The sequence below is a fragment of the Salvia hispanica genome, chromosome 4 (genome assembly GCF_029641045.1).
Source record: "Salvia hispanica isolate PSC_SH4W2 chromosome 4, Shi_PSC_v1, whole genome shotgun sequence".
Classification (NCBI taxonomy): domain Eukaryota; kingdom Viridiplantae; phylum Streptophyta; class Magnoliopsida; order Lamiales; family Lamiaceae; genus Salvia; species Salvia hispanica.
The window spans coordinates 49,807,991-49,831,696 of record NC_142695.1 but is presented as its reverse complement, the minus strand read 5'-3'; the positions used below and the strand labels follow the sequence as shown (position 1 = coordinate 49,831,696).

At 36.9% G+C, this 23,706-nt stretch overlaps 3 protein-coding genes across 3 annotated transcripts; 1 reads left to right on the top strand and 2 right to left on the bottom strand.

Annotated features, from left to right (window-relative positions):
* Positions 1 to 2,636: 2,636 nt before the first annotated feature.
* Positions 2,637 to 6,287, bottom strand: LOC125193286 (uncharacterized). Its single transcript, XM_048091055.2, has 2 exons — positions 5,233 to 6,287; positions 2,637 to 3,317 (listed from the first exon to the last, which is right to left on the bottom strand). The coding sequence occupies exon 1, from the start codon at positions 5,942 to 5,944 to the stop codon at positions 5,276 to 5,278; it is 669 nt and encodes a 222-aa protein (XP_047947012.1). The 5' UTR covers positions 5,945 to 6,287; the 3' UTR covers positions 2,637 to 3,317; positions 5,233 to 5,275.
* Positions 6,288 to 7,802: 1,515 nt separating this feature from the next.
* On the bottom strand, positions 7,803 to 8,682 carry LOC125195321 (uncharacterized protein At2g39795, mitochondrial-like). The gene is made up of 2 exons (XM_048093488.1): positions 8,545 to 8,682; positions 7,803 to 8,398 (listed from the first exon to the last, which is right to left on the bottom strand). The coding sequence occupies exons 1-2, from the start codon at positions 8,680 to 8,682 to the stop codon at positions 7,925 to 7,927; spliced, it is 612 nt and encodes a 203-aa protein (XP_047949445.1). The 3' UTR covers positions 7,803 to 7,924.
* Positions 8,683 to 11,175: 2,493 nt separating this feature from the next.
* On the top strand, positions 11,176 to 11,836 carry LOC125191685 (protein VACUOLELESS GAMETOPHYTES-like). The gene has a single exon (XM_048089090.2). It carries the CDS (start codon positions 11,187 to 11,189, stop codon positions 11,739 to 11,741), a length of 555 nt encoding a protein of 184 aa, XP_047945047.1. The 5' UTR covers positions 11,176 to 11,186; the 3' UTR covers positions 11,742 to 11,836.
* The last annotated feature ends 11,870 nt before the right edge of the window (positions 11,837 to 23,706 follow it).

The window sequence follows — 23,706 nt, the reverse complement described above, 5'->3', positions numbered from 1 at the left end:
ATTTTTAGTGCTGCTGACGTGACAAGAAAGAGAATGACTGGCCTATTGCTGGCCTATGTAGCATTGGAGATTGCTATTATGAATTTGTTCATGAAAAAAAACATCTTCAATATTCATTTATGGTGTTGGTGCTCAAGAATCAGGACGCGAGAAAAGAAAAAATAGCTTGATTTTCGTGCTCACAGCAACCTCATCAATTTCTAATAAATTATTCATTATATTACTCTTATACCGTTCGTAAAATAGAAATATATACTAGAAAAAATAGTTTAAAAAAGTGAGTAGATAATAGAATTTCGAGGAGAAAAAACACCTGGGATTCAGTTGGGCAGTTATTGATATCACCATTATTGTAGTCAATAAATAATGAGTGAATCATAAAGCAAAGAGATAAGCATGAATTGTCTTCATTATTGCCCCTTCTTTTGTCACACACCCATCGCTCTCTCTCTCTCTCTCTCTCTCAACACACACACACACACACACACACACACACACACACACACACACACACACACACACACACACACACACACACACACACACGGAAAAGGAAAGAAAGCCTTAGGCCCGTAGTAATACTTTGTGTTAATGTTTAAAAATAACAACTTACCATCGTCCCTCAAAAAAAAAAAAAAAAAAAACTTACCATCGTTTTCTCATTTTCATTACTGTTAGCACTCAGAACAATTTCAATTATATGCATACAATATGTTGGTACGACGTCAATTAGCAAGATCTTTAAGTTTTGATATGTATTATTTCCATATTTGAGATTCAAATTCATAGTATAATACTGATGATTAGTTTTACTACTATAATGATAGCATAAATTGTTCGGTGGAATAGTTAGGGTGCGAGTGCCGACGATCACTGTCACGAATGAGGAATCCAAACCACTAACAAAATTTGACCTCTCACCATTTACGTTTTTTTCTATTAGTATAAACTTTTACTAGAATATTAATTTAATAAATATTCAATATATGTTTTAGTATTATTTTTCACAAGAAGAATAAAATTAACACATCATGTTACGTAATACTACTCTATAAATTTGATTCTAACTCCGTTCCAACAAATTAAAATGTGCACTCTCTATAAACGTAAACATATTTGCGAGTACTACATTATATGTGGATAAATCCGTGAAAATAAACAATAATTACAACTTAACTTTTGTTCGTAAAAAAACCATGTTTGCCCGCAAATGATGCTTCACTCTTTGAATGCAAACTTGAACTATAAATGCAATAAATCCAAAAGCATAGCCACATCAAACATGCTCTACCCACTTTCTCAATTAAAGTTTTCTTTGACTTTGGGCACTCTGCCACACATGTCACATGAGTGATAATATATTTTTCTTTGATATTCGTAGTATTTTCTTCTTCTTTTTTTATTTTACTTTTCATTTGTTTGTTTTTTTTTGCCAAAATGGGTACTTTGTTTTTAATCTCTTCCAAATGTGGTACTACCTTTTCTCTTTTACTTTTTAATAAATATATACAAATATTAAAGGATTTTAATCCCACCACTTCCACTAAATGTATGCAAATAGGTAAGCGAATGTAATCAATTTGCAAATATTTTAATTTTTTTCAGTAAAGCAAATAGAAACATAAAGTTGGGCGAGAAAATACTATATAAATGTTAACTAAAACATAGATGTACCCATATTCATTTGGATTGTGTAACTGTAATAACATTTTGTCAATCTTAAAGTAGACGAAAAGCAATGACATTCAACTCATTAGAGCATCCACAATGGATGCCCGATCGCGCGCCCGATCGGCCGAGATCGGGCTCGGGCGCGGTCGGGCATCCATTGTAGCCCTCGGTCGCGCCCGATCCCGAGCCCGATCGATCGGGCGCGAGATCGGGCGCCCATTGCGACCAAACGCCCGAGCCCGATCTTAAAAAAAAAAAATTAAAAATTGATTTTTAATTATAAAAACCAATTTTTAATTCAAAAAAATCAATTTTTAAATTAAAAAATTATTTTTTAACTTGAAATAAAAACTATAATTTCACAACGATCCATACTAAAAGAAGGATCCGTGAATTAGTGAAAGAATATATTTATAGAATATAATCCTTCACACTAAATGAGCAAGTTTTGCATTACTTGAGTAAACCTTTTATAGATAGGTTTTCAACTCCAACTTTCATTGTGACTTCGATGTGGGACAAATGACAATTTTATAGATAAGTTTTCAACTCCAAATTTCTTTGTGATTTCGATGTGGGACAATTAGTTTTACACTTAAAAGAGAGTTTTTTGTTGCTTTATGTAAAAATTTGTTTGATTTCAAAGTATAATCTATATTTAGCCAAATGGTAAATGTATATGGGAAAATTATAGAGAATGTGTGTTCAAGTCCCAAACTCAACATACTTTTTTTATTTTGACCTTTATTATACTTTACTCATTTTATTCGATTAATGCAAGTGTTTTATTTAAATTTATTGTGTTCTATAATATTGTATTTATATTTTGCTATTTTTTATTTAATTAAAATTAAATATATAATTTATAATTTTTTTTAAAATTAAGTAATGCATGATTTTCATTTAATTTAGTATTTAATTTTTCTATTTATAATATGTGAAAATATAAAAAAATAACATTAAAATTGAAATGAAAAGTGGATAAGAGATAGGGCATCATCCACTAGGGCTTCACCATTGCAGAAAGATAGGGCATGCTGACGTGGCAACCACTAGGGCTTCCACTAGGGCATCCATTGTGGATGCCCTTACAAGGAAAAAAAAATACTTCAAGAGCCATTTGGATTTAGGCATCAACCTAATTACAAATAGTTGAAAAAGAAAATTCCACAAGACCATTCAATATAGACACCGGAAATTATGCAAAGGGCTATGTATACATATGTATGTCATGTATGTATGGGTATGGGTATGGGTATGGGTATGGGTATGGACATGGATGCAGATGCAGCATGTGAAGTGTGGGGCAAAGTGATGCACAGTGTGAAGGGGACAAGTCTCCAACAAGAGCAATCATTGGCATGAAGATAGCTGCATCCACAGTCCCACTTTGAAGCAAATTTTGTGTATGTATGTATCTATATATATTAGGGAATAGGGGTAGGGGGTAGGGGGTGGGGAGGTCAAGTGCAAGAGGCAGTCCTCCAGTGGTATGAGTGTATGACCAATTATTGCACCACTGATTGAGTTGCTTTTCTGCTTTATATTTGTCCCACAAGTCCTTCTCAGGCCTGCCCACACCCTTTTTCTACTTTTTCCCTTGATAACACCTCTACTTCGTTTCAATCTCAGAGTGATTGCCCTACCTGAAAAATCAAGACCTTGGAATCATAATACTCCTCTCATTTTGGCATTGCCAACTTTAACTTGGCTGGTAAGAGCACTATATTCTTCCAACTCATGATTAATAGATTGTTTCCATCACCATATTTCATGCTTTGTGACATTACAACAAGACAGAAAGTTCAGAGTGGAATTGCAAATTGTAGCTTTGTTAGTGCAAGATTAGTAGGCAATGACTCCAGTGTGTAATACACTATGGTGGAGTATTATTTACTCAAGCATGTGGTAACCACCAAAACCACATTTATGTTGGTGTCTGCAAAACTATAAAGTAAGAGAAGCTTTGAGAAGTTCAGTGTTTTTTGGGACCTTATGAGATTCTCAAAAGTATGGTTTATTCTTTCAGCAAGGCTGATAAAATCTGGCTAGAGTTAAGGGCTTCTAACACTCTACACAACAGAATCAAGGTGAAGAACAATGGTTTATTCTTCCATCAAGAACAAGAAGAGAAACACTGAACACCTCAGTCCTCCAAAACAAGCTTCTTGAATTATTTTATATTCTACGACTCATACCGGATGGAAACTACCATAACCATAATAACAAATGAAAGGAAAAACATCACAAGCTGTAATGAAACATATCCTTCACTGGTAAGTGCACAAATAACTTTTAACGAATGCGGACTGTTGTACATCTATGTCTTCATTGGTATTACCCTCAAAATAAGCTTTTAGAAGCTGATAAAGTGTTTTTAAAAATAAGAAAATCTAAACATTTTTTTTCTTCTAATAAATCCAATTCTGACAAAAATATGTGATTTGGTCATTTTTAACAAGTATATTTTCCTCACTAATCACTTTTAAAGATGCACGATCTTATTTACAGAGCACCTCAATTCTTTATTTTCAAAATAAATTTAAGACATGATAGCCTATACTATTGTCCAAGTAAACTAAGCTAAACAGTAAACACCTTCTAATCTTTATACTAGCTTTTAATTCAGTATAATGATGTATATCTGCTACTCCAGTGTTCTCCAAAATTTGACAAATTTCCAAAACTTCATCTATGGGTCTGAGAACAGCATAGAGACGTATTCTAGTGGCAAACAACACCCAGCCAAGATGACATATGCAGTTTTCTTGCAACGGTGAGTTTTACAATGTAAGACAGTTTGGGTTGGGTAGAGCAGAAAGTTAGCCAAAAGTTAAGTTGATATCACCATTTTCAATATCCGAGAAAGCTTGGCAGATGCAGTGAACTAAGGATTAAGGATGCAATGCTAGAGGCCAGAGGAGAAGTTGATAATTGGTCAAGTTTAGAGGCAGCCAACTGCTATGCATAACTACCCTCTAAAGTGATATCAGTATAGTAGTATCTCATACAGGCATTATGCAATGTGATAAATCAATAAATATCAACAAGATAATTCTAAATTCACCCTCCTATCTTGGGCACCCCTGTCCCAGCATAAATAAAAAACCCCGGGGCTGAACTTTTGCTACAGTAACATGGTGCAGTGACTGGAAAATCACCAAAAAGCAACATCTATAATTATTTGACATGATAAGAATAATACTACTAGAATACTATAACAAAATAGAAATCATAATAAAATAAGCAAAACAATGAAATATGAATATAATGATAAGATTGGTAGCAATGAACACATCCTCAACTATCAAAGAGAGAGGGCTAGTGGTGCTCATCCAAATACAAGATACTACAATCTAAGATGCCATATAAGCAAAAAAAATACTATAACTCAATGTTTCATATAAACAATATTGTTATTCAATTTTATGGTAACACGTACAAAGAACTTATACAGAGTAATGTTAGTAACTAATCCCTTTCAAACTAGTAACACTAAACTACTAAAGTCAGTAGTGTCCCAAGAATTGAAATTCACTTGAGCATATGAATGGAAATTACCTCCATTTCTGCAACAGCAACATATGATACACACACACAAACATCAGTCCCGCTTCCTAGCTCTCTCGATTCTACGAGCTTTAGGCCGGGGAGGAACCTTCAAGTTCAAGCAAGACGCTGTCTCACGCTCACGATCACGCTCACCCTCACCCCCACTGCTGTTCCCATAAATCGGAATGAGATTGGCATCAGTCACCTCTCCCTCGCAAACAGGACATTCTTTAGAACGCGAATCAACGTACTCCACCTGATAAAAACAGGCCCAACAAAACAAGTGACCGCAACAAGTCAACACAGGATCCCTGACCAGCTCCAAGCATATATTACAATCATACAAGCTACCACCCTCCTTCTCCTTATCCCCCTTCTTGGCAGGAGATTCCATAGCCAATGCCAACGCCTCCCCAACCAAATGTGATCGATCTCTTTTACACCCGCTTTCCCTAGCCTTATCCACTGTGCCCACACCATCATTTTCAACAAGAATTCCACTCTCAACATCCGTATTCACCAATGCATCACTGAAAACAACCCTAATCCCCACAGGATTCCGCTCGCAGGGCTGGCTCTGCCGCTGCCGCTCCCCCGCGCGAAATGTAACTCCCTGCAGCTGCCGAATCCTCTCCTCCACTCTCTCATGCGACTCATTCGCCTGAGCAACCGAGGGATCTATCGGTTCTTCGTTCAAGAAAACATCAATGAAATCATCCATCGCGTGCAAAACAACTTCTAGTACATCAAAAAGCCCATAACTTGAAAACGAAATAGAACGGCGATTTGATCATTTTAATCGGAGAAAATTAGGATCCTAGAAGCCCATACGCGAAGAACTATAGGATCATCACAATCAAAGACGAGAGAATACACAGAGTTCATGCATATATATTCAATCGCTGACACTTTGTAGATGGGAATCGTGAATCCACCGCTGCTCGAGGAGAATTTTTGCATAAATCAAAATCCCATGGTTTTAAAGGGGATTACGAAAACTTCAAAAATTCTTTTAACCTAATTTGAGCTCGATTTTGGGTCAAAAATCCTTATCCGTTGATTCAATCCCTAAACAATTCAATTTTATTTTCGGCCAATACACTAAAAAGAAATATCGTTGGCAAAATTTTTTTAATGGGCAAAATTTTTTATAAAAAAAATACTCCTTCCATGTCCCGGTTGAGTTCGGCACGAATTTTAAGAAATATAAAGAAAGTTGTAAAAAAAGTAGTGGAATGTGAGTCTTACTTTTATATATTAGTTTTATAATAAAATGTGAGTGGAAAAAGATGAGTGGAATGTGAAGCTTATTACCAATTATAGAATATTCCAACCGGAACTCCTAAAGTGGGACACCCAAAAGTAGTAAAACGGGACTCCTAAAGTAGGACGGAGGGAGTACTTACTTTTTTACTTACTAAAATAAGTGTCTCATTTTTTAATCCGTAACTAATCATAAATTTTTAAAATACTTAACACACTTCACAATAATCATATCGATCATGTATCACATTTGTTAATCATGTGTTAATCTGATCTCAAAATTAGTTAATCATGCGGCAATACGATCTCAAATTTGTTAATCAAGTAAATAAAAACACATTTCATTTGTTAATTGTTATTAAAAAAATACTCCCTCCGCCCCACTTTAGGAGTCCGGTTGAGTTCGACACGAGTTTTAAGAAATGTAAGGGAAAGTTGGTGAAAAAAGGTAGTGGAATATGAGTCCTACTTTTTTATATTAGTTTTATAATAAAATGTGAGTGGAAAAAGGTTAGTGGAATGTGAGGTCTAATACCAATTACGGAATATTTCAACTGGGGCTTCTAAAGTGGGACACTCAAAAATGGTAAACCGGGACTTCTAAAGTGGGACAAAGGGAGTACATTACAATGGAGTACTTAATAAAGTTTGTTGGAATATATTTTATATATAGTTTTATTTTTTTATTCATAGTTCAATTTTATTTTAATGAATTTGGTGATAACTCATGATCCTTGACACAAAAAGTAATCTACTAGAACTTGTTTGACTGAAAGTTTTTGTAAATCGTATTGTTAACTTATGAATACGAATGTATAGCTTAGGTATATAATTCCTGTGCGATAATTTTTCACTTTTTTTAATTTTTTAAAGATTAAAATACCCCAAAATTTTTTTAAGGATACTTTAGATTTTAGGCAATATTCTAGTTTTTAGGGATTTGTGTTGTATTTTGAAAGGGATATCGGCTCGGGCCTCTGGCCTCTATACAAGGATAGCTGATTAATCATTTATATAATTAACAGAATGAAATTTATAATTAATTGCAGCATTACCATTTGAGTGTGTTGGATTGGTAGCCATGAAAGAGATCTACATGTATTCTTTCCAACATTGATATATTTAAAATCAGAAAAATAAATTTAAATTTGTTACTTAGGGTCATAATTTTGAGAATACAGTGTATTTTGAGGGTACGCCTTCTTACCCATGAACTAATCATCTTATCATTATAATTAATCCCCAATTTACTTTTTTAATGGAATAGATACTACTCCCTAAGAACCAAATATAAAATGCTCTTATAATATACAGACTGATAAAAATATTGTGAAATATACTTAAAAACAAACCATTTTCCAACATTAATACTAACACTAGATCACCATGTGAAAATAGTAGTAAACAAATCCAAATGCAGAAACAGATTGATAAAAGTCTACCAATTCTCGACAAATTTATGCAATTTTTTGAGGTCATCAACACTACGCTTGGGAGTTTTACCCCAGCGTTTGCGTTTCAACTCCATATATTTGTACAAGAATCCAACATTCGATATCTCAATGCCTCTGGCTTTCACAAAATCATTCAAAGCATCCTGCAATTCACCCTGGCTCTCCACACCCTCCAATCTCATAGAGGGAACATAGCTATTTGGCTCACAAAATGATATTTTGTCCACCAAAATTTCATCACCACAAACATCAGCTCCCAACCCCAATTTTCCCTTCTTTTCTTTAGAGATAGACACGTTAATCCGAACACATTCCTCCGATTCTTCATCGTCGTCGGTTTCGTAGACCGGGTTCACTGTGACCTCGATTTTTTCCCGGCCCAGCTCCCTTGTCAGCATGATATGGCAGTGCTTATCGTCGTCTTGGATCGTGAATGGGAGATCGGCCGGGACGCATCTCTGTGTGCACCAATAAATACAAGTTAGTCAAAACTGGTAACAACAAAAAATATGCATGTTTGTTGAGAGTAAATGAAAAGCATATATAGTGTGTTTGTGTTGTTTATTCAAATCAAAGAGATTTACTACTTTTTCATGACATTCACCTCTTTGGCTTTGATTTGGGATTCGAGGGCTCCGAGAAGTTGAGGGCCGCCGGAGACGGTGGAGAAGTGGCGGTAGGAAACGATGGCGGTGGATTGAAAGCGACGGGCGGTTACGCCAAGAGAAACTAAGCGAAGCATGGTGATAATATTTTTTACTGCAGTAATTATGTGTATGAGTGCTAGTGTTATTTGAATGCTGTACTTATAGTAGAAGAAGTTTTAGGGTTTGGATGACTTGGCTTGATACTCAAGTAACTAAGTCTTAGAATTTAGGATACTGCTTTATTTGATTTCATTCAATCTTTCACGTAAATGGAATTTTAAATAAATTTATTAATTATTCTCAAATTTCTCATTTGAATTAATTCCCTACAAAACAATTCTCGTTTGAATTTTATAATGTGTTACATGCATACATTATTCAATAACTCGACAACTAATTAATTAATGATACAATAATTTAAATCTACATACACAGACTCATCAAAGGAAAGAAAAAAAAAACCTTCTCTGTTTTTCAAGATTTTTAATTAGTAGTACTCGATGTATTGCCACCAAAACAATACCATTAAATCAATGATTTTCGAAAGAATAGAATGATTAGTTGTGTTCATCATGAATTAATTCGAGTTGTTTTTCAAAATTTGAAAATCAAATCTTATTAATTACTACTATAAAATATATACAAATTACCCTTAATTTTGAAATTATTAATAAAAAAAACATATAGTACTAAATAGTGGCGGAGCCAGACTTTTAACGATGGCGGGCCCAAACAGTTACTCCCGCCTCCGCAAAAAAATAGGCTCATTTATAGACGACACGAGTTTTGATGAGAACTTGATAAAATAAGAGATAAAATGTATCAAAATATAGGCAAAGTAAGACAGATGAGCAAAAAGAGGTAAAGTATGGGATGAAAATTTCCTTTTTTATAAATGGAACTATATTTTTTTCATGAACAGAGAGAGTTTTAAATTTATTAAGTATGTTCAGTGTTCGGAAACAACTCGAACATAAGCTATAGAAAAATTCGCGTGAGAAATAGAAAATTGAAAAAAATATGTTTGAAAAGCATAGCATTTGATATTAATTTACTAGGATTAGATTATATATTTACAGGGTCGCGTTAAAATAAAACCAACCTTCTAATCCAGAATCCAAAATTATCTCAATATTATATATTAAAATTATCGACACAAAGACAAAACTTTCTCAATAGATTTGTGTTGATAAAATTATATCTTTGTGTTGAGATTTAAATTTACATGTTATGTTTAAAGTTATATCTATATGTTGAGAAATTTCCAACATAATATTGAAGTTCTGGGTTCTGGAATGAGAATTAGTTAGCATTTAATTACCCCCTATATTTACATATGTATATAATTATTTTCTATATTCTTAAATTATAAATATCATTTTTTATCAATACATATTTAAATCATTTCTGAAAAATCTCTAGGGAGAAAATCATTAAAAATACTATTGTGAGAAAATCAATATTAAAGAATCTGATGGAAATCAATAAGAATTACTAATTTAAGAAAATTAAAAATAAAATAAAGAGTCACGAATGAACTGAACATAAAAAAAATACACCCTGCAGGAATCGATCTTGAAATCTATCGAAAGAATGACTCATATTCACACCATCTAGGCTAGTTGATGATATTATAAAAGCTGCACATGTATCCCTACGTCCCACAAAAGATGTCACACCTTCCTTTTTAGTTTGTCCCACAAAAGCTGTCACATTTCTCTTTTTGAAAAAAATTCTCTCTCACATAAATATAAAAATTATATTTTCTCTCTTTATTTAACAAACAAAATAAAACCTCTTAAAATCCCGTGCCGTCCCATAAATGTGACATCTTTTATGGGACAGAGGGAATACTAAAAGTTCAAACGGCCCCGGCTCCAGGAGCCACTGGACTACCGAATAATAGTGCAAAAACAAAACTACTCCATAACGTACTCTTTTTATTTTTTATTTTTTATATCATCGTTCATGTTTAAAAAAAGCGAGTTTTTCTAGTTCAACCCTGACAGCCCACATCTATTAAAAGAGAGTTATTCGTTCCTTAAAAAAAAGATTTCTCCGTCAATTCACGTGAATATCAATTTATTAACATAATCAAGACAATTTGTTAACAAAGTCAAGATTCAGTTTTCTCCCCATAATGCCCCACTTGTGCGAGAAAAAAAGTCAACATACGTATATTTGAGCGATTTTAATTATTCTCACTATTTTAGTAATTAAGTGTATATATCAAAAAAAATTGTCACTATATAATGAAAGCTAGTTATATAGTAACAAATAACAATTATTGTTAACATTTGAAATCTTAAACAAATTGTATACTAATTATGGACGATTGATCATACTATTAATTAAAATTTCCAATGAAATTTAAAATTAATTTGATTATGTGAAAATAAATCATAAATCTATGACTTTGCTAGGCAGGAATTAACCTCATCATCTACCATTAATGATTTTAACAACAACTGGAGGAATAAAAATCATCATTGACCTAGCTTCCTAAGTCATGAGGCTCCACCTTCTAATAAAAAATAGAGCAAGAAACTTTCAAATACCATCACAGGAGAAGTTGAATTATTGAACATCACTTGAAAATATGGCAATGGTGATGAAAAGCTCCGATGATGAAAGAGAAGAAACACAGCCAATAATGAGCCACTTCAGCCACCGGCACCCTCTCGAGGCGTCGGAGCTCCACGTGGACGACCACGGCGTCTGCTCCGGCTGCGAGCACGACGTCGTGGGCCCCGCCTACGTGTGCACCAAGGCCACCTGCCACTTCCTCCTCCACGGCCTCTGCTCCGACCTCCCCCGCCGCCTCCGCCACCGCTGCCACCCCGCCCACCCCCTGTCCCTCCTCCCCTCGCCGCCGTACGCCGACGGGGAGTTCACCTGCGACGCGTGCGGGCGGTCGGGGCACGGGTTCACCTACCACTGCGGCGCGTGTGAGTTCGACATCCACGTGGAGTGCGCGTCGCTGCCTGAGGTGGAGGACAGGAGAGATGTACATCAGCATGCTTTGATCCTGACCGCGGATTTGCCGGACGGTCGGGATATGGTGTGCTGCGTTTGTGATGATCTTGTGGGGAAGGGTTTATGGATGTATTGCTGTTTGGCTTGTAACTGTGCTTTACATTTGACTTGTGCATAAAACATGGTGGAGGGGGAACTTTTTTTTTATTTATTTTTATTTTTTATCATTGTACTGTTATTTTACTTCATTTTGCACTAACTCATCCTTTATCATTAAACAAATCTTAGACTGATTATTAGTGAGTATTAACTAAGTTGCTCTTGCTAGTAAATTTGAAATCAATTTGTGAAAAAATAAATCTGCCAACTCAAGTGGAAATTTAATTTGTTCCTCTTTTCTTTCATTTTGTTTTACTTTTATTATCCTGTTTCTCTTTATAGGGAAAATATTGTGGGTCAATAATTTGTAGTATGATGTAGTAATACATTAGAGCATTAGCAATGGAGGACGTAGGTCCGGCGTGTCGGACGTCCGCCATTAGGCGAGCAAGAGGCGGACGCGGACGTCGCTTGCGGACACCGCAGATCCGCGGCTTTTCGACGACGTCCGTCGGGACATCCGCCATTGCAGTGCCACAACGAACGGCCCGGCGGACGTCTCGATTTTTGTTTTTTCTTAAACTCTATATATATGGCTCGTTGCAAACTCTATATATACGATTTTTTTAAAAACTAACGCATGTATTATCATCGAAAATGAAGGCCTAAAACAAAAACATATCATACCGTCGGAACCCCTGTTCGGCTAGCGGCAAACTATATAGATTCAAGGCATAACATGTAATTTTGTTTGAATCATTTTTTTGGTTTGGGATGGTTTTTTTTTGGTGAACTATATATTTTTTTAAAATTTAAATATATATGTATGCTTTTTTAAAAAAAATAAAATCGTTGCATTTTCTAAGTATTCGTGTCAAAATTTTAATTCCGAAAATTGCATATTTGTGAATTTGTGGATTTTTATTATTGTGGATGTCCGCCGGGATATCCTTGGGGATGTCCACCATTGTGCAGTGGAATATCCTTATGACGTGGTAGTGCAGTATAAGGTGTTTTTGGGAAGTCCGCCGAAATATTCGCGCCATTGCGGATGCTTAGAAGAAATCAACGTTTTTGCAATTAAGTCGTGCCACTTCAAACGTGGGGACTTGAACTGGAAGCTGCCTATTTTCAATCAATTTTTAACTCACTCAGGTTTTAGATTTTCTTACATTGCAATTTATTCTATCTAAAATATATTTCTCCAGAACTTAATCAATGTTCATTTGACATAATCAACCTTCACTATTATACAATAAGAAATTCAATACTACGGGATCTTGTATTCATGTAGGCTGTAGCTATGGCATCTTTATACTCCCTCCTGCTATAGGTGCGGTATTTCTTTCAGGCACATGATTTAAAAACTTAATCTTGCCATTATTTTCATATTAAGAATATTATAGAACCTAAATTAAAGTAATAATTATAATTCATTATTTCAAATTAATTATGTGTACTAAATTTCAAAATGAATAGTGATTTAGAGACATAATGTCTCCATGTCATAATACCCCTATATTTTTTGGTCATAAGCCCATAAATATAATATATATTTTGACTAATATATCCTTAACAATGCAATTATGAATAATTCTAATTTAGGGGATTTTAATTTAAAGAAATTTTTAATTAATATGGTAAATAAAGTGATACTTAATTAATGTAACTATATACTTTTTCGTTTTTTCTATATTCTACAAGTTGTACAAATTTTTTCCTTATTTAAAATGTTAAGAATTAAAAAAATCGCAATTAAAAAATTAAATCAAAGTTATGAAATTGTTACAATAAAAAATGTGACAATGATATAATCAATTGCTAACTAATTACCAATCCCAAATTGAGATCAATTTTCAACCATTTGATTAGAAGATCTTGTGGTTAATATAATGCCAAGTGTAATATATTTTAAATTTAAATAATTATTAATTAAATTAAAAGGGTATTAATGTCAAATCCTATATGTAGTAATTATAACTAACTACTTTCTCTCTCCTCAAAATCATCTCAAATCTTTAAATTTACGTAACTCTCTCAATTTAAATTATTTTTTCGCAAAAAATATATCAAATTAAAGATAATTTAATAAGGATTCCAACGAGATCTCAATTGCATATGTTCCGACGATGTTCGGGTGATGAAATTTGATAAATTATATTTCAATTTTCGTACATGTTGATAAGCAGCTATTTTCAACAAATGCAACAAAAAATCTCAATATATTGTAGGCAAAATCTCAATATTATGCATGTCCAATCTCAATAAAAATGTGTTGATATTCCAATGTCATATTGTTGATATTTGTAATACACAATGTTGACATAAAAAAACACTCACGAAAATTATCATATGATAACATAATGACGATATTACCCTTTTGTTGATATTTTGTCTACTATTTATTGAGATTTTGTGAGCTTTAATCTCATCCACTCATTTTAAAATCCAAGGGTGGAGATTTAGTCTTGATTTTGGATTAGGGTGCTAAAAGCATTAGAATAGGACCCATTATCAATATACTAATATTATATATCAAATTTTAATTTATTGTATGATAAATTAACTATGAAGCTTTAAAATAATGAATGAATGAGTTAAAAATATACGTGGTAATAGAGGTTCGCCGTAACCAGCGGCGGACGCAGAAAAAATTCTTAGCAGGGGCTTAACTATGTACTTCGTACTAAGAAAGATGACCTCTTCCTTAGCTGATATGAGATTTTATATACAGTTTTATTTTACTGTGTTAAGTAGATAGAGTAAAATAAGAGAGAGAATAAAGTTGAAATAATATGTTTCCATTTTTAGTAATGAGTCATCTTAGTTGTAATAAACCAAAAAGGAAAGTGAGATATTTTTAATGGAATAGATGGAGTATCTGATAAAATAAATTTGTTTCCCTTATCCCATTTTAAAGTAAGAGTGAACTACACTAATAGTCCCTGATCTTGTCTAAAAATGCATCAATGGTCCCTAAAAAAATTTTATACTCCTTCCGTCCCATAAAAGTTGAGTTGTATTCCTTTTTAGTCCGTCCCAACAAAGTTGAGTCATTTCCTTTTTGAAGAAAAGACAAAACATCTAATCATTCTTTTTTTATTCCATCATTTACTTTACTCCCTCTTATCTTTCCTACTTTTTTTCATCTCTCCTATTTATTTAATATAAATTCTTAACCACCGTGCCCAAAAGTTTTGTCTCAACTTTTATGGAACGGAGGGAGTATCATTTTTGGTACGATAAGACAAAACTAACCCTAGGTACCACTAGTATGAATATTTAAATTTCTGGGACATTTTGGACCTTTCTATCCTTTTATTTATTTTCATTTTTTCTTCCATCACCATTTTCTTTTATAAAATCAATTATAATTTCATCTAAATAATATTTGATGCTTTATGATTTCAAAATTTTAAATAAGAAACCATATGTTTTAATTATGCTTTATTTTTTAAAATTAAATATTATTTTTATACAAATTAATCTATATATTTGCTAAGAAAATATTATATTTAATAATAATATTTTTAAATATAAATATTAAAGTGAATTATAGAAAATTCTTTGCGGGATTTATTTTTACTTAAAAATTTTACTAAATTTTTTTGAATTTGAGAAGACAAAATATTATAGTGAATTATAGTAATTTTTTATTTAAAAAATATTACTTAAATATTTAAATGTTACTCCTACTATACTTAAGTGAAAAATAAATATTTTAATTACGTTAACTAAAAATTACAGTATAGTGAAGAATATTTGTTAAATATAATAATTGAAATTACTAAAAAAAATATAAACTATATAATAAATATTTTAATTACGTTAGTTAAAATATAGTATAACGATCTCTTGCGAGTAACATTTTTTTACTAAAAAATAAAATGAACTATAGTAATTTTTTTCATTATAAAGCTTAATCTATACATTATTCAAGAAATTATTAAAAAAATTTAAGTGAATTAATTTAAAAGAAAATATTTTTATTGTAAAAGGTGCATTTATGTATGTCTAAAATAATTACATAATTGAAGAGGTACCAAAATTGTAATCTCTAGGTACCAAAAATGCCCTCCGTGGCATTTAGGAGATTTTTCAAATGCAGAGGGGTATAATAGACCGACAGGTACCAAAAATGTAATTTTTAGGGACTAATAATACTTGATAAGGCTAATTTCATGCATTGGTTATAGGGTTAAATTCTGCGATTTCCCAGGTCTAACAAACCTTTTTGAGTCAGGTGTGTAGAGAAAATGCCAGCCCCAGGAGGATTACAGAGATCGCCTGGTGAAGGAAGGTGGCAAGGAAAATTGAGCAGAAGGATGAAGAGCCACTAGACCGAGGAGCATCGATTGGAGGGCAAAATAGGAATCACAAGAACAGTCTAGAAGCTCTATCCGCTATAAAAAGGAGCACACAATCTACATGAAGGATATACTTGATCATCACTTTTCCAGCTCCTAGCTTAGTTTTTCTACTTTTTCTACACAATCACTTGGGGGGAAAGTTTAGGGGGGTTCTCGTTTCATCGGAAGAAACAATTGTCTTTAATTTTCTGTCTACTTTTGGTACTCGCCGAGTCCTCGCTGTTCGAGGCTCGGCTTTGGTGTTGTTTCTATCGTTGGATATCTCGTATTTTGCAATGGATATGTCTGTTTATGTTTTGTTTATCTTATTGTGTTGTTTTGGGTTTGATTTGCTGATCTTTGTTGGCTGATCTGAGTTTGAAGCTGTTTTATAAGAAATCTGTTGTTGATCGGTTAAATCTACGTAGATCAGTGAGGATCGGAGATGGTAATGGTGTTTGGTTGTTGTGGATGGCTTGGATCCGGAGTGGATTAAGCGCCCCGTGGTTGGATCTGCTTGTTTGTGTTTGATTTAGTTGTTTAAATTCTGCATTCTCGTTTTACCTCGTCTAGTAGCCGTAGATCTGCCTTAGTTTTAATTGTTCTTCGATTTTGTCGCTTTTAATTCCGTCTACTTTGCTTTGATCTTCGTTCTTGCTCTGTTTTAACTGGTTGTTTCATGATAAATGTTGGAGAAGATGATGTCGCTATTAGTTAGTCCTTTAGTTAGTTATTTTGCAGCTTTTCAATCGTACTCTACCTTTTCAGAAAATGGTCCCCACATTCAGTTGCTTTCCCAGGTCCAGGTTAATTTAGGAAACTGTTCGTTCGATCTAGCAATTGTATCGCTCTATTTCCCTTAATATGCGTGTTTTTAAGTTTCTACCTAGATCTAGCTGTTAGAATAGCATATTTCAATTACCAAGTCTAGGAATTAAAGCTCAACCCTAAAATTGCGCGGCAGCAGCCAACAAAAAAATATAGTCCCCGAGTCTTTGAACATGTTTACTTGCGCATTCATCTCTGTGGATTCGATCCCTACTTCCACGTACTAGTTTCCCTAGCTAAAGTGGGTCGAGGGTTTTCGAAGAGGGAGTTAAGGAAGTGATCGTGTGCCCGACGACAGGTAGCTCAAGGTTCTCTGAGTTCCTAGACCCAGTGTCTAGAGGATTTCCTGGACCGAGGGTTTTCTTCATTATTTTTAAGAACACGCTTTCGCTAACCATCATTAGCTTCTAAACAAGAGCCAACTCTTCAAATGGCGCCGTTGCCGGGGATGGATGGCGTAATTTGTTTACATGTTTGAGGATTTGGTGTATATAGTTTAATTTCTGTTATTTGTTTTTCTTGGCAGTTTATGAGCAATGGCTCACGATTTGGGAACTGGAGTAACCCGTCTGGGTCAAAGGACGCTCAGGTCAGGTGGCAGGTTAAGGAATCGACATCCACCATCACCACCAGATCAGGGTTTACGACAGTAGATCCATTCCCATTCGAATCAGAAAGTGAGAAGGAGTGGAACTCGTCAGGAGGAGAGGACCCGAAGTCGTCTACAGAAACAGAGCACTCCGAAACCAAGGAAGAGGAAGACGTAGATATGGCACACTTGGAGGATCCCGATCCGGAGATAGGTTCACTCACCGCGCATCTGGACGGTGAGCCCGCCCATGCCATAGTCTCGAACCAGCGCCAGAGGTCTATTGATATCAAGACAAATGTGCTGGGTGTTTTACCTACATTCTCTGGACGAAGGAATAAATGTCCTTACGAATTCCTAAACGAGTTTAGTAAGCTGTGCAGTATCCAAAAGCGACCCAACGAGGCTACTGAGGAGGACTACCGTTTGCGTGCAGTCTCGTTTTCCCTTAAGGGGGAGGCTAACACTTGCTGTTGAGGCTCCCACCAGACTCGATCAACACATGGAAGGATTTCAAGCTGTAATTCCCGGATTATTTTTTCTCGTCCAACAAAACAAATGCCCTGAAAAAGAAGATTCGGGAATGCAAACAGGATTACGACGAGTCCTTAAGTCAATACTTGTATCGATTTAAGGGGCTGCTCGACGCCTGTCCCAACCATAGGATGATGGAGGCTGAGACTTTTTACTTGTTCTATGAAGGAGCTAATCCTGAGTCGAAGGACTTAATGAATTCCTCGAGCGGGGGGAATTTCACAAAGAACAAGGCAAGTGAAGCACGAGAAATTTTGGAAAGGTTGATCGACGCAAAGAAGGCCTATGATCACCCGCGTATCATGAGGAGAGGTTCAGCAAACGCAATTAAGGAACAAGAAGGAGAAGGAGTTGGGGACAGGATAGATCGGTTGGAGAAGGCACTTCTTAGTGCGATTGAGAAAAAGAGTTCCCCGACCTCGCAGGAGAAAGAAAAGCCGCCAGGTCCAGAGGAAAATCAACTCCAGCTCTATTATGGTCCACCACCCGATGGAGAGTTCCAAACCCAAGCAAATGCAGTGGGGAATTGGAATCAAAGTAATCAGAATACAAGCTGGAATCAGTGGAAGATCAAGGAGGCACCATGGAGAGACAACCCTTGTTTTAGATGGGCAGATGGAAACCAACAGCTCCAGCTACAGTACCCAGGTCCAGCAGAGAACCAGTAGAACTGGCCTAACCGTGGTCAGGACGGAACCCAGCATAATTCGAACTGGTCAGGGAAAAACCAGGAAGGATCGAATAATTGGAGTTATCGCAACCAAGGGGACCAGTCCAACTGGAACAACAAGAACCAGGGTAATCAAGGGAGCTCTTATGTGCTGCCACATCAGAGGAATGTCACCGGAAACAATCAAAATTTCCAGCATGCACACCAAGGAAATCAAGGGTTAGGGAACCAGCTCAGCAACAATCAAGGAGGTCAGGGTAATTATCGTCCAAATCAGTGGAGCGGACCGAGCCACAATCAGGGGTCAAGTTCAAATCAGTCTAACTATAAACCTCCGAGGAACCTGGATGAGATGGTACATGACCTAGTCAGCTCTCAACAACACATGCAGAACAATATGCAGGCAAACAATGATGTGGTACACAAAATCCAAGATGCTCAACAGGAGCATAAGTCTGCCATGGATATGTTGGCCAAGCAAATGTCACAATTGGCCACTTCGTTGAATGAAATGAGGGGACACGAAGGAAGGATACCAGCTTCAGTAAAACCACCTGACCGAGCAAATATTAGTCAGATAACTTTGAGGTCAGGACGGGGCTATGAAGGTCCGGTGATGAGAAAAGATGAGAATACACCTCTATTGACGAGCAAGAAAGGAGAAACCCCTGACCTAGAGGATACTGAGGTAAGCAATGTCAAAGTAGAAGAAGGTCTTCAGAAAGGGGATCTGGAGAAACCACTACCTCAGATGGCCGATCCATTTTTCTTAGACCCGGAGCCTGAAGTGGAGATTGAGGAAGGAAGGAATAAAGTCATTGAGTCATCCGTCTCAGGTCCGGCAGGGATGTTGAAGCGTACGAAGCCATTCCCTCATCGGGGGGAAGCCAAAAAGAAGAAGGACGACACCGAAGACTTAATGGAGATTTTCGGCAAGCTGGAGATCAACCTGCCCTTCCTACAAGCTTTGAAGCTGCCTACATTCAGTAAATTCATCAAGGAGTTCATAGCAGGAAAAACCAAACCCGATGGGAAGATAGTAATTGGAGAAAATGTGTCAGCTGTGATACAGAAGAGGAGGATGCCGTCAAAATGCACAGACCCAGGTATGTTCACCTTGCCCATTTCTCTGGGTGACATTAAAATTGAGCATGCTATGTGTGATTGATAAGGCTAATTTCATGCATCGGTAATGTGCAAAAAATGTTACAATTTTCTGGGTCTAACAAGTTTCCTAAGCCAGGTGTGTGAAGAAAATTGCTAGATCAAGGAAGTTATGAAGGAGATGGTCTAGCGGGAGAATGGAACGAAATGAGCAGGAATTACGAGGAAATTGGCGTGATAAAGGAAGTCTACAGCTGAGGGCAACAAAGTCATTATCAATACCTCGCTGGGCCCACTAAAACGCCTATAAATAGAGAAGAGCATGCAGCGCAATAGAGAGTTTTCCACTCTTCTTAGCTCATATATTTTTACACACACTTGGGATAGGTTCTGGGGGTAATCGTGATAGGGGGGGTATTTTCTAAAGATTTTGTGCTTGGTAACACCGTCCTAGTGAGGACGAAGATACAATTGCTTTTAATTTCAGCTGTTTTTTGCTAGTTTCCACCGTCGAACTTCACTTTTGGGAGTCGACTTTGATGTTGATGATGTTTAACTGTTTACCGTTCATGGATCTGCGTTTAGCTGTTTAAAAGTTATTTTGCATAGATCTCTCTGCTGTTAGCATAATCTTCAATTGCTATGTCGATCTCTGTTTATTTCGTTATTGAGGTGTTTGATGTGGAATTTGGTGACAGATCTGTGGTTGTTTGAGTATTCGGAGCTCTTATTTGTAAAATCTGACGTGATGGAGAATTTCTTATGTTTGGGGTTTATGTCGGACGCTTGGATCCGGAGTGGATTTAGCGTCTGAAGTCGATTTGGCGTGTGGAAAGATAGTAGTTGATAGATTTGCTTTATTTCCTCTTGGTTTTTATTTTACTTCGTCTAGGGTATGCAGATCTGCTAAGTTCTTCGTTTATTATGCATAAATTTGATTTCAAGTCAGTAGCTCTGTTTTTGTTTTGCTCATGTTGTTTTCCTTAGAGAAGTTTTACGCAAATTTGGTTGTAGAAGACGATGTCACTGTCAGTTAGTACGAGAGTTAGTTATTCTGCCAACTTTTCAGTCGTACCTTGCTTTTGTTTAGACATGGTCCCTACCGCAGATTTATTTCCTAGGTCTAGCTGTTAGGTTAAGTTTTTTTTAGGTTCCTAAGTCAAGTTAATTCTAATTTTCCTCAACCTAAGAAAATGCGTGGCAGCAGCCAACACCAAAAACACTCCCAAATCCTTACTTATGAGTCTTACGCGTCCTTCTCTGTGGGATCGATCCCTACTTCCCTATACTAGGTTTAGTAAAGTGTTTGAGGGTTTTTGAAAGGGAAAGTGCTTTGTGTGTCCGACGAACGGGATTCCTCGCGACCCACGAGTTCCTAGACCGAGTGATCTAGTGGACTTGCTGGATCTAGGGAACCTGTTATTTTCTTATTTGAACAGCCTTAGCACAAATTAAAAAACCCTTTCAAGTGGCGCCGTTGCCGGGGATGGATGGCGTTTGTTGTTATTAAGGATTTGGTGTAAATATTTTAATTTCTGTTATTTTCTTTCTCCCTGACAGTTTATGAAAGCGGGCTTCCAATCTGGAAGTTGGGCAAGCTCATCTGGATCAGGGAGTGGCCAGTACGAGTGGCGAATCAAGGAATCTACATCTACCATCACTACTAGATCAGGATTGAGAACGGAAGATCCATTCCCGTTCGAGTCAGAAAGTGAAAAGGAGTGGAATTCATCGACAGAGGAGAACCCAGGGACATCAACCGAACCAGAGCATTCCGAGACCGAGGAGGAGAAGGACCCAGATATGGCTCACCTACTAGACCCCGATCCGGAAATAGGGTCGCTCACCGCACATCTTGATGGTGAACCCGCTCATGCTATAGTCTCGAACCCACGACGGAGGTCGATCGACATCAAGACGAATGTGCTTGGAGTTCTACCTACCTTCTCTGGGCGAAGGAACGAATGCCCTTATGAATTTCTGAACGAGTTCAGTAAACTATGCAGCATTCAGAAGCGACCCAACGAGGCAACAGAAGAGGACTACCGTCTTCGAGGAATTCCGTTTGCTCTCAAAGGGGAGGCGAACACTTGGCTGCTGAGGCTTCCACCGGACTCGATCAACACGTGGAAGGATTTTAAACTAGAATTTTTGGATTACTTTTTTCCATCTAACAAGACGAATGCCTTGAAGAAGGAGATTCAGGAGTGCAAACAAGAATACGATGAGTCTCTAAGTTCTTATTGGTCCCGCTTCAAGGGGCTGCTGGATGCTTGTCCAAACCACAGGATGATAGAAGCGGAGACCTACTATTTGTTCTATGAGGGTGCAAACCCTGAGTCAAAGGACTTGATGAACTCCTCGAGCGGGGGAAATTTTACTAAGAACAAAGCAAGTGAAGCCAGGGAAACGCTGGGGAGATTGATTGAGGCAAAGAAGGCCTATGATAACCCGCGAAGCATATTGAGGAGAGGATCAGCTAATGCAGTGATGGATCAAGAAGACAAGAAGGTGGAAGATAGGATCGATAAACTGGAAAAGGCCTTGCTAAATGCGATCGAGAAATGCAATCCGCATGCTCCAGTGGAAAATGAGAAATCCCCTGGTCAAGAGGAAAGGCAACTACAACCATACTACAGTCAGCCCTGCGAAGGGGAGTGCCAAGCTCAAGCAAATTCGATGGGAAGTTGGAATCCCGATGGAAGTTGGAATCAAGGAAGACAGAGGGACGCTCCATGGAGGACTCACCCAAACTTCAGATGGACTGACCATGATCAAAGCCAGCCACCTCCCTTGCAGCTCACGAATTTTGCACACCCTCCGGAGAGGCAGTCCAATTGGTCAGGGAAGGGCCAAGAAGGACAATTGCAGCTGGGATACAGGAATCAGGACCAAGCTAATTGGGGGAACAAAAATCAAAACAACCCAGGAAACTCCTATGTGCCACCTCACCAAAGGAATAACCAAGGCAATTTTTAGAATTCCCAACAGAACCATCAAGGGAATCAAGGGTCTGGTGGCCAGTACAACAATCAAGGGTCGAATAACCAATACAATAATCATCAAGGAAATTTTCAACAGAACCAAGGTCAAGGACAAAATTTTGGTCAATTCAACTTCAGACCACAACGGAGTTTGGATGACATGGTCCATGATTTGGTAAATTCACAGCAGTTCATGCAAGGTAACCTACATTCCAACAATGACATGGTGCACAAGTTACAAGATGCTCAGTCGGAGCAAAAAGCCGCCATGGACATGATGGCAAAACAACTTTCCCAGATCGCAGTTTCCTTGAACGAGATGCGAGGGAATGAAGGCAAACTTCCTGCTACCGTCAAACCGCCAGACCGAGCAAACATTAGTCAAATCACTTTGAGATCTGGGCGGGGTTACGAAGGGCCGACGTTGGGAACTGATGAGGAAGCGCCTATGCAAGCTAAAGAAGGGAAACAGATTCAGAAACAGCAAGAGGGAGGCGCTGAACCGAGGGAAATCATTGTTCAGAGAGACCTCCAGAAGGAAGATTTAGGGGGATCTCTACCTCGACCAAGGGACCCGTTCTTCCTAGACCCCGAACCTGAGGAAGTAAGCAGGGAAGGAAACAAAGCAGTTGATGAAACCCAGGCTGGTACTTCCACAAATGCAGTAAAGCGAGTAAAACCATTTCCATATCGAGGGGAGGCGAAGAAGAAAAAGGATGACACAGAGGATCTCATGGAGATTTTCAGCAAGTTGGAAATCAACTTGCCATTCTTGCAAGCCTTAAAAATGCCCACCTTTAGTAAGTTCATCAAGGAGTTTATTGCAGGGAAAACTAAGCTAGATGGGAAGATTGTGATTGGAGAAACTGTGTCTGCTGTGATACAGAAAAGAAGGATGCCCTCGAAATGCACCGACCCAGGTATGTTTACATTACCCATTTCTTTAGGGGATATCAAGGTTGAGCATGCCATGTGTGATCTAGGGG